At 36.6% G+C, this 14,602-nt stretch overlaps 1 protein-coding gene and 1 non-coding gene across 3 annotated transcripts in view; both read left to right on the top strand.

Moving 5' to 3' along the window:
• Positions 1–2,176: 2,176 nt before the first annotated feature.
• On the top strand, positions 2,177–2,249 carry Trnad-auc. The gene has a single exon. It is a non-coding gene; the product is annotated as a tRNA-Asp (tRNA).
• A 10,101-nt stretch (positions 2,250–12,350) lies between these two features.
• Positions 12,351–14,602, top strand: part of LOC106664727 (voltage-dependent calcium channel subunit alpha-2/delta-4) — a 186,223-nt gene continuing 183,971 nt past the window's right edge. The window contains exon 1 of one of the 2 annotated variants that reach the window (XM_014390698.2): positions 12,351–12,645. In XM_014390698.2, coding sequence (XP_014246184.1) covers positions 12,569–12,645 — 77 coding nt within the window. In that variant the 5' untranslated portion in view covers positions 12,351–12,568. The remainder of the gene's footprint in view (positions 12,646–14,602) is intronic. The other variant, XM_014390699.2, reaches the window with a different exon arrangement.

The following is a 14,602-nucleotide window of genomic DNA, read 5'->3' as shown; positions in this document are numbered from 1 at the left end:
AATTGCAAGCCATTGGGGAATTTGGCCATTGCGTCGGTTTTTTATCACTATAATCCACCACAAATTTATCCACACATACACAAACACTCACACTAATAAATACTTTCATATTAAAAAAGGCAACCTCTCAAACAAAATGTATAGTTAAAAGAAATTGCAAGCCATCTGGGTATTTGGTTTTATGCGAGTTTCTCACTATCAGTCACTCTATAATCCACCACAGATTTACCCACACATACATAAACACTCAGGCTAATAAATACATTCATACTAGAAAGGAAATCGTTAAAAAAATATGGTCAGCTAAAAGAAATTGCGAGCCATTGGGGAATTTGATCATTACGCCGGTTTTTTATCACTGCATAATCCACCACAAATTTAACCACATACTTAAACACTCACGCTAATAAATATCTTCACAGAGAAAAGGCAACCTATCCAACAGAATGTAAAGTTAAAATAAACGGCAAGCCATCGTGGTATTTGGGTTTTACGCCGGTTTCTCACTGTCAATCACTCTATAATCCATGACAAATTTACCCACACATACCAAAACACTCACGCTAATAAATACCTTCATAGAGAAAAGGCAAACTTTCAAACAATATGAACCGTTAAAAGAAATTGCGAGCCATCGGTGTATTTGGGTTTTACGCCGGTTTCTGACCGCCAATCTCACTATAATCTGCCACAAATTTACCCTCACATGCCCATTCACTCACGCTAATAAATATATTCTTACAAAAACTTAGAAACCGATGTCTAAAGGTTTTATTTAAGCTGTCAGCATTTGATTTTTTTCAATCAATAACGTAAAAACTTGAATTTTCCGTAGCGAGCCACGAGAACAAAGCCTCGGTTTTGCTAATTGCAGAAGGCGGTTAATGAAACGCGTGATGTTCGCCAATGAATCAATAATTTCTCCTGCTAATCAACCATTATCGTCCAACCACCACAGTTTCGGCCCTTTGTCTTTAAATCGAACTGTATTCTTGCCGGGACTCCTATCCTAATAGAAATTGCACCCCTGATTCGTTCATTGGAATCGACAAATCGGGCGCTCCATTGTCCGCAAACGGACGTTCTGCTCGGCAAGTTGTATTCCGAAATGAAACTTCCCCCGACAAGAGGAAATACGATTCAAATTTACAATTTCCCACTTCTGAGAAAACGATGGAGATAGAAGCCGGTTGTAAACGTAACTTCCTGTTTACAGCGTAGAGAAGAGGTATTTTTATTTTTTATTTTTCGCCCTAGGCATTATAAATCTCGTATGATTTCAACTACGAAAATACACCATCTAAAGAAGTAAATTGTCACGACGCAAACTGCTCCGGAAATCAGGTATAATATTGTGTGTAAAGGAGTATCGGAAAATACAATTAGGGAAGGTAAAGGCTCACAGCAGCATATTTAGCAACGATATGGCAGATGAAGCTACTAAAGAAGCCGCCTTAGATCCAGAAATTAAAAACCCTACAAAGAAGAACACTTCCTACCCGATCCTTATAACCTATCCAGATATCTAATGGATCGCTGCTTAAGTGAGGTGAGGTAATGATTTTTCAGAGATAAAAATGATCCGGTGTCTCACAAGGAGGCATCCTTGGTCCCATCATGTGAACAATTTATACTGCCTAACGTTAAAAAAAGGTTAATTTGAACTTAAAAAGGGCGAATTTGACGTAGGAAAGCTATATACTGAACAGACAAGCAGAGTACTGTTAATATTAAAGCATAATTACTATTTTAATAACTAGGTAAATGACGTAAAAAATCTTCGATCGATCAGAATAAAGTAATACTCCAACACGTCAACCCCCGCCATGTAATTAGGTAGCGGTTTGCCTAACCCTGCTTACAGATTTTTTATTCACAACTGTAATGATAATTTAAATTCACTAGTTCGTGGTCCGCTTGACCAATTAATATATTACAATTAATTAAGGTTTTCAGTTGAGATAAAAAAGTCAATGGCACGAGCGGGATTCGAACCCACGTTCTTCGGCTTGATACGCTGCTGCTCTACCACTTGAGCTATCGTGACCTCGATCCACTCGGACACTAACTTCCCATCTCAACCACACCTTTTGAATTTTCCCTCCAAAATGGCAAAAATGAGGGAAAATTCAAAAGGTGTGGTTGAGATGGGAAGTTAGTGTCCGAGTGGATCAAGGTCACGATAGCTCAAGTGGTAGAGCAGCGGCCTATCAAGCCGAAGATCGTGGGTTCGAATCCCGCTCGTGCCATTGACTTTTTTATCTTAACTGAAAACCTTAATTAATTATAATTATAATTACCATCAATTAAATTTCGTGGTCCGATTGACCAAATAACCTCTTTCAATTAATTAATCTTTATGTAAGGTATTGGTTGAGATAAAAAGTCAGTGTCAGGAGAGGGATTCGAACCCACGAACTTCGGCTAAATACGCCCCTGCTCTACCACTCGAGGACCACGAAAACTAGTGAAGTCCCATTCACTGATGAGACGATCTGCCCTATTCACTGATGAGACGATCTGCCCAAAGGTGACGTAGCTCAAAAGAGTCTGGAGAAGACCTGAAGGTAATGCGGGCATGGTCGGCACCGGCATATCAGACACGCCGGAGAGCCTGCAGCACCCACTGGCCGTCTATCAATCGATTTGGAGGTGCCGGAATGAGCCTACAGTATGAGCGTATCGATGCACTCTGCCAGCAACTTAAACTGGACAGACTATCCGTGGAATGGCCAGTATAGCTGGAATAGCACAGGAAACTGTCGACAACAGCGGTACCACGCTGACTTTCTAGAGTCTGTTTTACGGCTCCAGTATGAGGGACTTACTGAACGCCGGCGTCAAAGGATACTTCGCTTATCTCAAGTATGCCAGCGGTGTTCCTCGTAACCATATACAGGAGCTGGATACAGCCACTGCATGTGAAAACAGTGATATTTGGGGTAAGTTTTATCTTCTTCTGGGGAGGCAGTTTTTCTGGGGCACCGAGCTGGTACCAATCCAAAAGCTTTGAACGTCTTATGGTCAATCTTTTATGCCTTTCTTAGGCTGATCTTGCATAAGGCAACATGTGTATCTGAACACCACATGTATCCAACCTCTTGCCAGGAGAAACAATGACATTTGGTTGGAGGGGCGGCTATCACGTTGGCAGGAGGCATTTTGGGGAGGCAGCAAGCCGGTTCCAATCCAAGGGGAGTCTTCAATTGCCTTAAGATATGAGCAGATGATCATACAAGAACGGACAGGTTTCTACAATCTTGAATGGCAAGGTAGAAGTCCCAACCTTAACCAAACACGTTTGATACAATCTCAAAGAAAGATTTCCAGATCAAACGGTTGAAATGCTGTAGACTCTGAAGAGTAGGACAACGTATTCCAGGTTTTTCACTTATTAACTTTAACATGAACTTTTCTCACCGCCTGATAGTTGGCACCCAAAATTCGTCGTCCGGAAGGATGAAGGAAAATATTGGTCCTCATTGGCTCATCCCTCCCATCCGTGTTCCGGACGCCGAAGGATGGGTAAGATGAAAATAATAAAGCTAGGTGTTTTGCGAAGTCCAGAGAGGGAGAATCAAATAATCTTAATATTCTGGTGATTATACTTCTTTATATATAATTTATGAAAGCTCAATTTTATACACAAAAATGACACATCTGCACAGAAAACACGCTTTGAGTGAGTACAAATACTTTGATTAAACCTAAACTTTCTATATTGTGTACATCATTGTATAAATTCATATTAATATCTGATACGTATTTGTATAATTTAAACAATGTTTATAAATCCCAGGCCCTGAAGATGATCTCAATAAAGATCGAAACGTTGGCACGATAAAGAAAATGTTTTTCTAAACCCACATCACACCATACCGCTTCTCACGATCTCTAAATTATCATTAACTAACGGTCACTAAACACCATACATTTTATTTTAATAAAATTTTAAAATTTACTTGTTTTCTGTTTTCCAAACGTGCATGCAGGTAGAGGTTTTATTAATATAGTGAAAATGTTATTTTTCATTTTATTCAATTTTATGTTTCATTTTGGCCCTTGATTGTCATTTGGTTGGACGCCGAACAAAAAGTCTTCACACTTTTATAACGGCGCAAAGAACCTACATTTCAGAAAGACTCAAACGTATTGCAGGTTTAGCCTAGGTAGACCGCCTGTTGGGTAATTATGTATTATATTAATTAACATCTGAATAATTGGGGGGGGGGATCGCACAGTGGGGCAAAGGCGGCATAAAGTCGATTTCCTAAAACCTGAAATTTGATAATCCAATTCACTTTTCTTACAGTATTTGAGCCAGAGAATAAGGACTAGTAGGATAGTATGTATTTTGCACTTCCTCATAAACCTGAATAAATTATATAATTACTTGTGTAATAAAAACTGCTCTGCTATGAACCAACATGCCTATAAATTGGATGAAATGTGCACTATAAGCGATATAGTGAATACCGCTTATAACGTACAAAATTGTAATTTAATGGTCCCCAGCTGGATTCGAACCCGGGACCTTTGCATCACAGTAATGAGCCCTGTGTCAACGCCTAAAGCCGATAACACACTTACCCGATGCAACGCCATGCGACGCTAGCCGATGCTACCCGATGCAAATCCAAAGTCCAATTTTCCATAAGATTGTATTACCCCCTATGCTACGCTATGCTACCCTACTCTACGCTCTGCGATCCCCACTGTCCAGATTTTCGTCGGGTAGCATCGAGTACAGTCAAAGACAAAAGAACCGGACACTCATATTTTTATTCAAACTACATGTATTATTGTCGTTATATTAATTACAACATACTAATTTTAATATAAACAAAATTAACCAAGATCAAAAATTTGTTAGTTTTTATTTAGAAAAATTAATTTTAATGGTTTGGTAGAAAATCGACGAAAACACCAGAATTCCGTTGGTTTTTTGATATAATGAATCTAACTAGTTTTTAAAACTAACGTTTAAAAACTAACGAGTTTTTACAACGACCGCTGGGTTAAGCTCCAATCCTCCAACTAAACAGAAATTGTCAAAATTTATTGTATTTTCGAAACTTTAGGCTAAATAGCTCTATTTAAAACAGTGCTTCAAACAGAAAGGCAAAAATAGGCAGGTGAAAACCATAGAAATAGAACTTCTGTGTGTATAGAAGCAAAAATGTACGACGGCAAAGCAAAAAACAACGAAGTTTTTTTCTAAAAAACCTCGAATTCTTCGAATATTGCTGGTTTTCCTTCAACTCATACACCTGAATCCATCCCAACGTTAAATTTTTGTCTCATGCTTGGATGTGTACATAAAAGGAAATAAGGCTGAACGAGCTTTTACAACGAACCGCCGGTGGGGGGGGGGTAATGTTCAGAAAATAGCTGTATATCTTGCAAAATTTATAATTTTCAGGTTTCAACAGTGATTCCTGATTTTGATCAATTTTTAACCTTAAAACCAATATTTATTTATATAACTGTTTGTAAAACATTAATATCAATATGTACATTTGTATGTACAAATATGAGTGGAATTATTTGACTACAGAATCATTGTCGTATGTAATCTGTTATCTTTCTTTGAACGGTATGTTAACCTTATGGCACTTATTACAGTGTTTGATTATTTTCTCTTTATTTTTCACAATTCTCGATATTTTGAAACTAGACATCCCCATTTCACATGCGAGACTGCTCTCACAATCTCTCGATTCGATCCGAGAAATTATCGCGACTTTTTCCTCACGAGAAGAGACTAAGGTCGTGATTGTTCATTTATTTATTTTTTATTTAGAGGTTTCTTAAAGACATTTATAGTTATAAAAGGGGAAGAATCTTTCCTTAGGCTGCTGGGGTTATTTTTCCATGCTGTCCGCTATTACCGATAGTTCGTTATAAACGGTTCCATCTTTTTTCCTCATGACATTTCACGGGACCGATGATTTTGTACGTTATAACCGTTGTCATTATAAAGTATTTCAACTGTACTTGCAAACGGGCTTTTTTCAAAAACACCGGCACCTCGAGGGTTCATTTAACCTCTTAGTTGAATCTCCCTCTTAAAAAAAAAAAAAATCTGCACAAATATAAATATCACGTACTGATAACTGGAAAAAAATTGAATAACTCCCAAAATTATACTTTTGTCGTTGTTTTCCTATTGAACTTCGAACTTCTGACTGAAAAGCTCCATCCGTCCGGAGTAGCGGTACAAAAAGTCATTTTAGTTACGTGGTTCCATTCAATTCTTACAGGATTTGCCCCACGTTTGATGTAGAGGAAACGCCTTTGCGATACAAGCAGAAAAGGGTTCCGGCCTTTTCTCCGAAAAGCTGCCTGTTCATTTTCCTCAATCCCTCTCCGACCAGCAACCCATTTAAGCCGCAACTTGTTGAGCGTCCCAAGTCTTGATAAGACTCATGGCCAAAATGGACGTGTCTTTTGGCTTTGAGTACCGAGTATTTCGCTTTTCAAGCCCTTTCTAGTTCGGTGCCCTAACGAAAATTTAAGAATAACCACTGCTTAAGGGGGTAGGAAGGTGGGAAGAAAGAAGGAATGTGTGGTGAGTGAGTGTGTGTGTGTGTGAAAGAAAGAGTGATTGTGAGTGACTGACAGAGAGTGAGCTAGATAGATAGAGAGAGAGAAAGAAAGAAAGAAAGAAAGAGAGAGAGAGAGAGAGAGAGAGAGAGAGAGAGATTGCGAATGACTGACAGAGAATGAGAGAGACAGATAGAGAAAGAGAGAGTGATTGTGAATGATTGACAGAGAGTGAGATAGATAGATGGATATATGTANATGAGAGAGAGAGACAAAGTGAGTGGGTAAGTGACTAGTGAGTGAGAGAGAGAAAGAGAATGAGTGAATGTGAGAGAGAGAAAGATAATGAGTGAATGTGTGAGAGAGACAAAGTGAGTGGGTAAGTGACTAGTGAGTGAGAGAGAGAAAGAGAATGAGTGAATGTGAGAGAGAGAGAGAGAAAGAGAATGAGTGAATGTGTGAGAGAGAAAGTGAGTGAGTAAGTGACTAGTGAATGTGTGTGTGTGTGTGTGTGTGTGTGTGTGTGTGTGTGTGTGTGTGTGAGAGAGAGAGAGAAAGTGAGTGGGGAAGTGACTAACGAATGAGAGAGAGAAAGAGAATGAGTGAGTGCGAGAGAGAGAATGAGCGATGAATGAGAATGGGAGTCATACGAAAGACCAAGTCCATCTTAGTAAATATGAATTTACAAAAATTTCTTTTGTTCAGTGACTCCCTCACCACTTCCTTCACTACTAAAAAAATTCAAAATTTAGATCCTCTACATGTGTATTGTGTTAAGTAAATATACCTACTGCTAAAAAATAAAATTAAAAAGAGTAAGAAGTATTGAAGAAAATGTTAAATATATTAAAAAATTTAACTGATTTTTTAAAGAAAATTGACAGATGTATTTTAATAGATTTAACGTTTTATGTTTGCAATAATAATGAAGTGTTGTGCTGTAATTTTTTTAAGATATTTATTCATATTTTTAAAACCCTCTTTAATCCAATTTTTTTAATAATCCGAATACGAGCTGAATTAGTTTGGATTTTTGAGAAACACTCTATACAGCAAACTGTGTCTTATTTGTAGAACGTGGAAGAAAAAATAATTGAACATAATTCCATTTCTATTAGGCATTAGCAGAGACACAAACAAGTTTATCGCATATTTCTAATTTCATTAGAGATAATCAGATTCATGTTTCACATCCGCACGGCTGTAAATGAATTTGTTTAACGAGGCTTAGTACAAAGTGGTCCAAGCTTACATTTCAATAGAAAGACGGGTATAATTATATCCTCGAAGCTTAGTGTTTAATGGTTTAAAACGGAACCGGGAATTTTAAGTGAAAGCAATATTTATTTGTTTTGTGTTCAATTACCCACATGAATTTTTCTTGTCGAGCAATTTTTAATGTTAAGATCAGACTACTTCAATAACCACCCACTATAAAACGCCTGATAAAATATTTTTAACTAAAATCTAAACCCATCTTCTAATAATAAGGTTTTAACTGCCTTGGCTCCATACTGAGAGCGTGTAGGCATGCCACCGGATTTAAAACGAGTTCTCGAACCCGGTAGCGAGTTTCAGGGTCCCCTGTTCCGCTTTTTATAGGAATTAGGTTTTTTTTTATTGTATATAGGCTTCAAAATATGTGTTTTGTGTTTCTGTGTTTTGTATAAGTGAGTGTATTTATTAGAGTGAATGGGGAGGGGCTGATGGTGGAATAGCGTCCCCACCGCCCCTCGAGCTGTGTGGCTTGGGTCGAGGGCGGGATAAAAGTACCCCATCGACCCCAATTAGATTAGTTTGTTATTGTACGCAAGTTGATGGAGGAATATTGAGTACTCCATCCACCAAATAGGATGAATGCAATGTATATAGGTGTATAAATGTATTTATTTGTGTGAATGCGTATTGAGTGAGTGTTGCAATATTTCGCATGCGCTCGGGCTTAAATGACCATGTCGGATGCCCCTTTAAAAAAATAACTAAAGAGATTTTGATTTTTGTAGTTTCGGAAAAGATCTTGTTTCACATAAATCAAAACATCTCAGAAGAACAAACAATTTTTTTTTGATCGATTTAATATGGCATTTTAAACAAGAAGAATTGCCCTCTATTGCTTTAATGACTATTTCCAATCTTTTTGGCGTTCCCATAAAACGTTTTTGTATAACAACCTGGGGTATGTCGTTTTACTACTTTAGCAATCGCCTTTAGCGTTTGAGTTTGGTCACGTGACGCAACTTATCTTTTGAGATTGTTCAGAACGTGTTCAAATGGGTTAAGGAATTTTTCCTAGCCACTTTAAGAGGCTGTATACCTATGGTGTTCAGATACTCATAAACACATGTTATCTTATTATAGTGTATAAGCAATGGTTCAAGAAAGGCATTTTCGTGACTGGCAGTTTTTTGGTGGCCTGATAAGTGTTTGGAAGCGTAGCGTTGAGACGATGTATCGAGGTCGGGAGCGAATGTGTGTGCCTGTTGAGAGAGCAGTTGGCTCAGGTTCGGGGTCGTGAGTCGGCTATGTTGAGAAGGCGAGTTCGAGGCTAACGCTGAGTGTACCCTTGTTTTAGGTGCTTCATTATTGATAAGACAGAACTAGTCGAGTTGACGGGTCTGCTGTCGTTGTCGATTATGGTGTTCCATTAGTGACTAGTAAGAGCTCTTGAGAAGACGAGTCTGATGTCAGTGGGGCAGTGCCCCTGCTTATATTCGGAAGGGTTCTACTCTGAACGGCTGCAGAAAGGAGGACGAGAACATTCCACAAGCGGTAGATGGTAACTACATGTGGCCACCACAGTATATTCCGTTGGATCATGTCCGCATATCTTAAGACCAGAAAGTATCCTTTGGATTGGTACCAGCTCGGTCCCTTACACAAATTGCCGTCACACATGATAGAACTTCATCCAAATGTCACTATCCTCACGTGCAGTACCGACTCATTCTCCAGGTCTCATCAGTGAGTAAAAATTTCTTCCACTTCTTTACAATTTTTTCCATCCAAATTGTTACCATTTTTAACTTCAAATTAACACGACCAAACAGTGACATGTGGAGGAGGTTCTATCATGTGGAAGCACGTGCAGCACTGACCATCAGGACCATCCGCAATACTTACAAAATAATTACTGGAAGGCAACCGCAACCGAACCAGGATTCCGGTTGGACTCCTGCCAGGGCACTCCCACTTAAGAAAGCACATGCACCGGATAGGAGTACAGATAGAAGAAACACTGTGCGGATACTGCCAGAAAGAAGAGGAGACAGCAGAACACATTCTATGTTTCTGTGAAGGTCTATGTGGGTACAGGTTCTTGCAACTAAGACAAGAAATACCGCAAGCAAGATCCTACACCAAGGAACCGCTGGCAAAGCTATGGTGGCTGATTACCAACCTGAAGCTGGCCAGTGAGTTATAAAAACAGCAGAGCACAATAGATCTATGGAGGTCGAGGTGCAGTAGGCCTTGTGGTCGCCTCTTTTATTCCTATATCTCCCCTATATTGTCCCTACATCTCCAGAAAAAATCTATGTATTTTTAGTTTCTAGTATCATTGCTTTAGTATGGAAAGGCTTTAAAATTGTGTTACTGTTCTAAAGATATTCATGTTTTCCTTTAAATTTCAAATTTGAGGTTTTTTAACTAGTTAGACTAAAATATGAAATTATTGAGTCCTGAAAGAAAACGATTTTTTGAGTTTCTGGTATCAGTTTTTTAGATGGGTAAGCAATTTCAAAATGTTTTTAAAAATTTGTTGTACTGTTCTGAAAATATTGAAGTTTTCTTATAAACTCGACTTTTTAAATTTCTTTTTTTTTGACTCGTTATAATATAAATTGAAATTATTAAGTCTTGAAAGAAAACTCCAATATCTCCAGAACGAATCGATTAATTTTTGACTTTGTAGCATCTTTCTTTAAAAGGAATAGAATTTCTAAATTTGTTTAAAAAAACATATGGCATTACATTTGAAAAAAAAAATTGATCACCTAACGCTCTTAACTCTTATCTTCAGCAGGTTCTAAGTGAAAAAATACGTTTCTTGTAAACTCGACTTTTTAAATTTCTTTTTTTTGACTCGTTGTACAATCAATTGAAATTATTAAGTCCTGAAAGAAAACTCCAGTGTCTCCAGAACGAATCGATGATTTTTTGAGTTTCTGGTATCATTTTTTTAAAGGAAATGAATTTTAGAACGTGTTTGAAAAATCATCGAATTTTCTGAAGACATTGAAGTTTTCCTTTAGATATGAAATTCTTTTAACCAGTTGATAAATTGATATTATTGAGTCCTGAAAGAAAACTTCAATATCTTCAGAACGAATCGACGAATTTTTGAGTTTCTCGAATCATTTTTTTTAAAGGAAAGGAATTTTATAACGTTTTTGAAAAATCATCGAATTTTCTGAAGACATTGAAGTTTTCCTTTAGATATGAAATTCTTTTAACCAGTTGATAAATTGATATTATTGAGTCCTGAAAGAAAACTTCAATATCTTCAGAACAAATTGATGATTTTTTGAGTTTCTGGTATCAGTTTTTTAGATGGGTAAGCAATTTCAAAATGTTTTTGAAAATTTGTTGTACTGTTCTGAAAATATTGAAGTTTTCTTATAAACTCGACTTTTTAAATTTCTTTTTTTTTTTTGACTCGTTGTACAATCAATTGAAATTATGAAGTCCTGAAAGAAAACTTCAATATCTCCAGAACGAATCGATGATTTTTTGAGTTTCTGGTATCATTTTTTTTAAAGGAAAGGAATTTTATAACGTGTTTGAAAAATCATCGAATTTTCTGAAAATATTGAAGTTTTCCTTTACATATGAAATTTTTTTACCGGTTGAACGATAAATTGATGTTATTGAGTCCTGAAAGAAAACTTCAATATTTTCAGAACGAATCGATGATTTTTTGAGTCTCTGATATCTTCGTTTAAAAGGAATAGAATTTCTAAATTTGTTTAAAAAAACAGGGCATTACTTTGAAAAAAAAAATGATCACCTCACCCTCTTAACTCTTATCTTCAGCAGGTTCTAAGTGAAAAAATACGTTTCTTATAAACTCGACTTTTTAAATTTCTTTTTTGACTCGTTATACAATCAATTGAAATTATTAAGTCCTGAAAGAAAACTTCAATATCTCCAGAACGAATCGATGATTTTTTGAGTTTCTGGTATCATTTTTTTAAAGGAAAGGAATTTTATAACGTGTTTGAAAAATCATCGAATTTTCTGAAAATATTGAAGTTTTCTTTCAGGACTCAATATCTTCAGAACGAATCGATGATTTTTTGAGTCTCTGATATCTTCGTTTAAAAGGAATAGAATTTTTAAATTTATTTTAAAAAACATAGGGCATTACATTTGAAAAAAATTGATCACCTAACGCTTCAGCAGGTTCTAAGTGAAAAATTACGTATGGAATCATACTTAGTTTTGCAATAAAATAGGCAACGTAAAAATAAAAGGCCACGTCTTTTATAAAAAATCTCACACTGGTATGCGAGACATTTTAATTATGTATACTTGTATGCTTAACTGTTAGGTGTTTTATTTAGAAAATATATTTTTTAAGTTCAAATATTTTTTCTTTTTAAAGTAGCCAACTTGAATCTAAAGGCGATTTAAAAATTTACCATCTCCCTCCAATTTTGAAAAACCAGTTTTGATAAAAAGCGGCAGTGAGGTAGGACGTTTAAACAAAAATTGATTTAAAAAAATCTATTAACGATTATTTTAAAATATGTAGAAAATAGTCCGGAGTTGTGGTGGCAGTGAGGTATAATGAAATCAATAGGTGGGTGGCGGTTAGGACTTGCGCCGGTCTCCTCTTGGGCCAGGCTTACAGTGTACTCTCCCTGCTTACTAGTGAGTACGTCGAGGGAAAAATAGATCTGTTGAGTGAGTGAGTGCGATGGTCGCTTGAGTAAGGTGACACTCATCCTTCCGCGAGAACTCAGCAAAACAAGCCGAAGGGGCATTGCCTCCAGTAGTTTAGGAATGTTTTGAGCCGAACAACATGCATTTGTCTCTTCTCCTCGCTGTCGTCTTTCTTCCTCTCTCCTTACAACAAGATGAAGACATCCCGCATAACGAGTGAGTACACGTTCATTTATTGCGATTTGCCCTCGGCCCGGTCGATGTCACGCCTTTACGATCGTTTGACCGTCTCGCGACAAGGCGATTTCGACTTTCGGGGCCGGGTTTTGTTTTTTTTCTTTTATTTATCCACGTTTATTCCCATGGCTGGACCGTCTTTCGGCTTTTCGCCGTGATGCTGTATGGACCGGTTGCGTCTCGCCGGTTTACAATGTGTAATTATTAACCGTGGATACACACGAGCCGGCATTCGCACGTTTCACCTTCAAATTTCTGTGGCGTCGGTCACGGTGTCCCAGACCACATATTCTTCACTTTTTCCAAACATCACAGGCCTTAATATTGTCTAAGCCGGTCCCTACGACCATTACTGAAAAATTATGAACCATGCTCAACATAAACCCAAGCTATTTACAATCTCAACCCTCTTAAAGTGCGAAATGATTTAAAAAAAAAATATTTAAACTACCGAAGAAAGATTTATTCTCAAAATTCCTGTTTATCTCCCTCAAAACTACTATCCCAATTGATAAAATTCGTGTTGTACGATTGTAAAATTTTAACAACAGGACAGTATATTCTCCTTCTTCATCAACTAATTTTCATTATTACTATTGATATAAAATTACATACTATAAACCTAGCAATGTGCAGTATTGTAAATATAATTTTATACAACATGAAAATTATAGATGGAAAAAAATAAATTTTTATTAGTTAAGACTCGCAAAAAACAGAGAATCTGCAGTTTCTAATTTAAAAAAAAAATGATCAAAACTTATTCTATCGACTTAAAAAAATAGCGTTTTTAAAATGGGAAATCCGACCTATTTTAGTGCAGATTTTATTGAAATTTGTCCGATATTGAATTGTACGTGCTTCAAATTTTGACAAAAAAATAATGTTTTTTTTGGCTGTGTGACGTTGTTTTCCTTGACATTTTGAAAAATGCAATTAGTAATGTGTATCACTGCCTATACTAATGTTGATAAATTTTATGCCATATATGTAATTTTTTTTGTAGAAATTAATTAACGGATGTTTCTAGTGTTTAGTAGATTTTTATACTGTGGCAGTATTTATAAAAAATATTGGTATAATATAATTTAATAAGCGAGTATAATAAAATTATACAGAATTGTAAATAATTGAATAAGATTTAAAAAAAAATAAACACAGCTGCAATTGGATTTACTTGTTTTTCCATTAAGCGACTCTCCAGAGGGTTGGGCGAAAAGTGAAAGGTATTTCTGTTTGTTTTTTAACGTTCTTATGGTTTAGTTCACTTACCCAGGTTTACTCTTTCTTTATCGTTTCTTTCACCCCTCCTTTTTTTTTACTTTTTTAATTTAGTGATTCAAGCGTGGATAAAGGACCTGAGGCCACGTTCATCCCAGTTTCGTCCATTTCCATCCCTCTCGCCTTTCAGCCCAATATCTTGGTTGAACGAACGTAAGGAACCCAAGTCAACAATAAAAAACAAAAAAAAACAAATTTGTTATGAAATAAAGACGCAACGAAAAATTCCTTTGTAGACGCTGCGGAAGGTTTTTTTTGCAAACGCATAATCATTTATCAGTATTAATTTTACCAGGCTATAGTAAACTGGACGTAGTAATTGAATATTTCACCCTCGATTGTGTTTATTATGTTTCCTATGACCTGGGGGTATACGAACAGGGCATGTTTGGAGTTTTGAGGTGGTGTACTGGAGGGAAACGCGGTTGAAACGTAGTTCGTATTTTTCCGTAATGTTTTAGCTAACAATTTTGAAACAATCGAGGACGCTAAGAGGCCGGTCGTGCCGGGAAAGAGTACCCAAGTACTGCTACAACTCCCGGAGTGATTAATATTTTAAGAAAGTATTAAAAGAGGGTATAGCATAGAATAACATAAGGTAAATCGGTGGTTAAAAGAGTTAGGCGGAGCATGAGATATTTCCTATAAGTGTAGT

The sequence above is a fragment of the Cimex lectularius genome, unplaced genomic scaffold, assembly GCF_000648675.2.
Source record: "Cimex lectularius strain Harlan isolate CLEC.00 unplaced genomic scaffold, Clec_2.1 scaffold154, whole genome shotgun sequence".
In the NCBI taxonomy this organism is placed as follows: domain Eukaryota; kingdom Metazoa; phylum Arthropoda; class Insecta; order Hemiptera; family Cimicidae; genus Cimex; species Cimex lectularius.
Note: the sequence above shows the minus strand (reverse complement) of the source record. Positions and strands in the feature narration are given on the sequence as shown.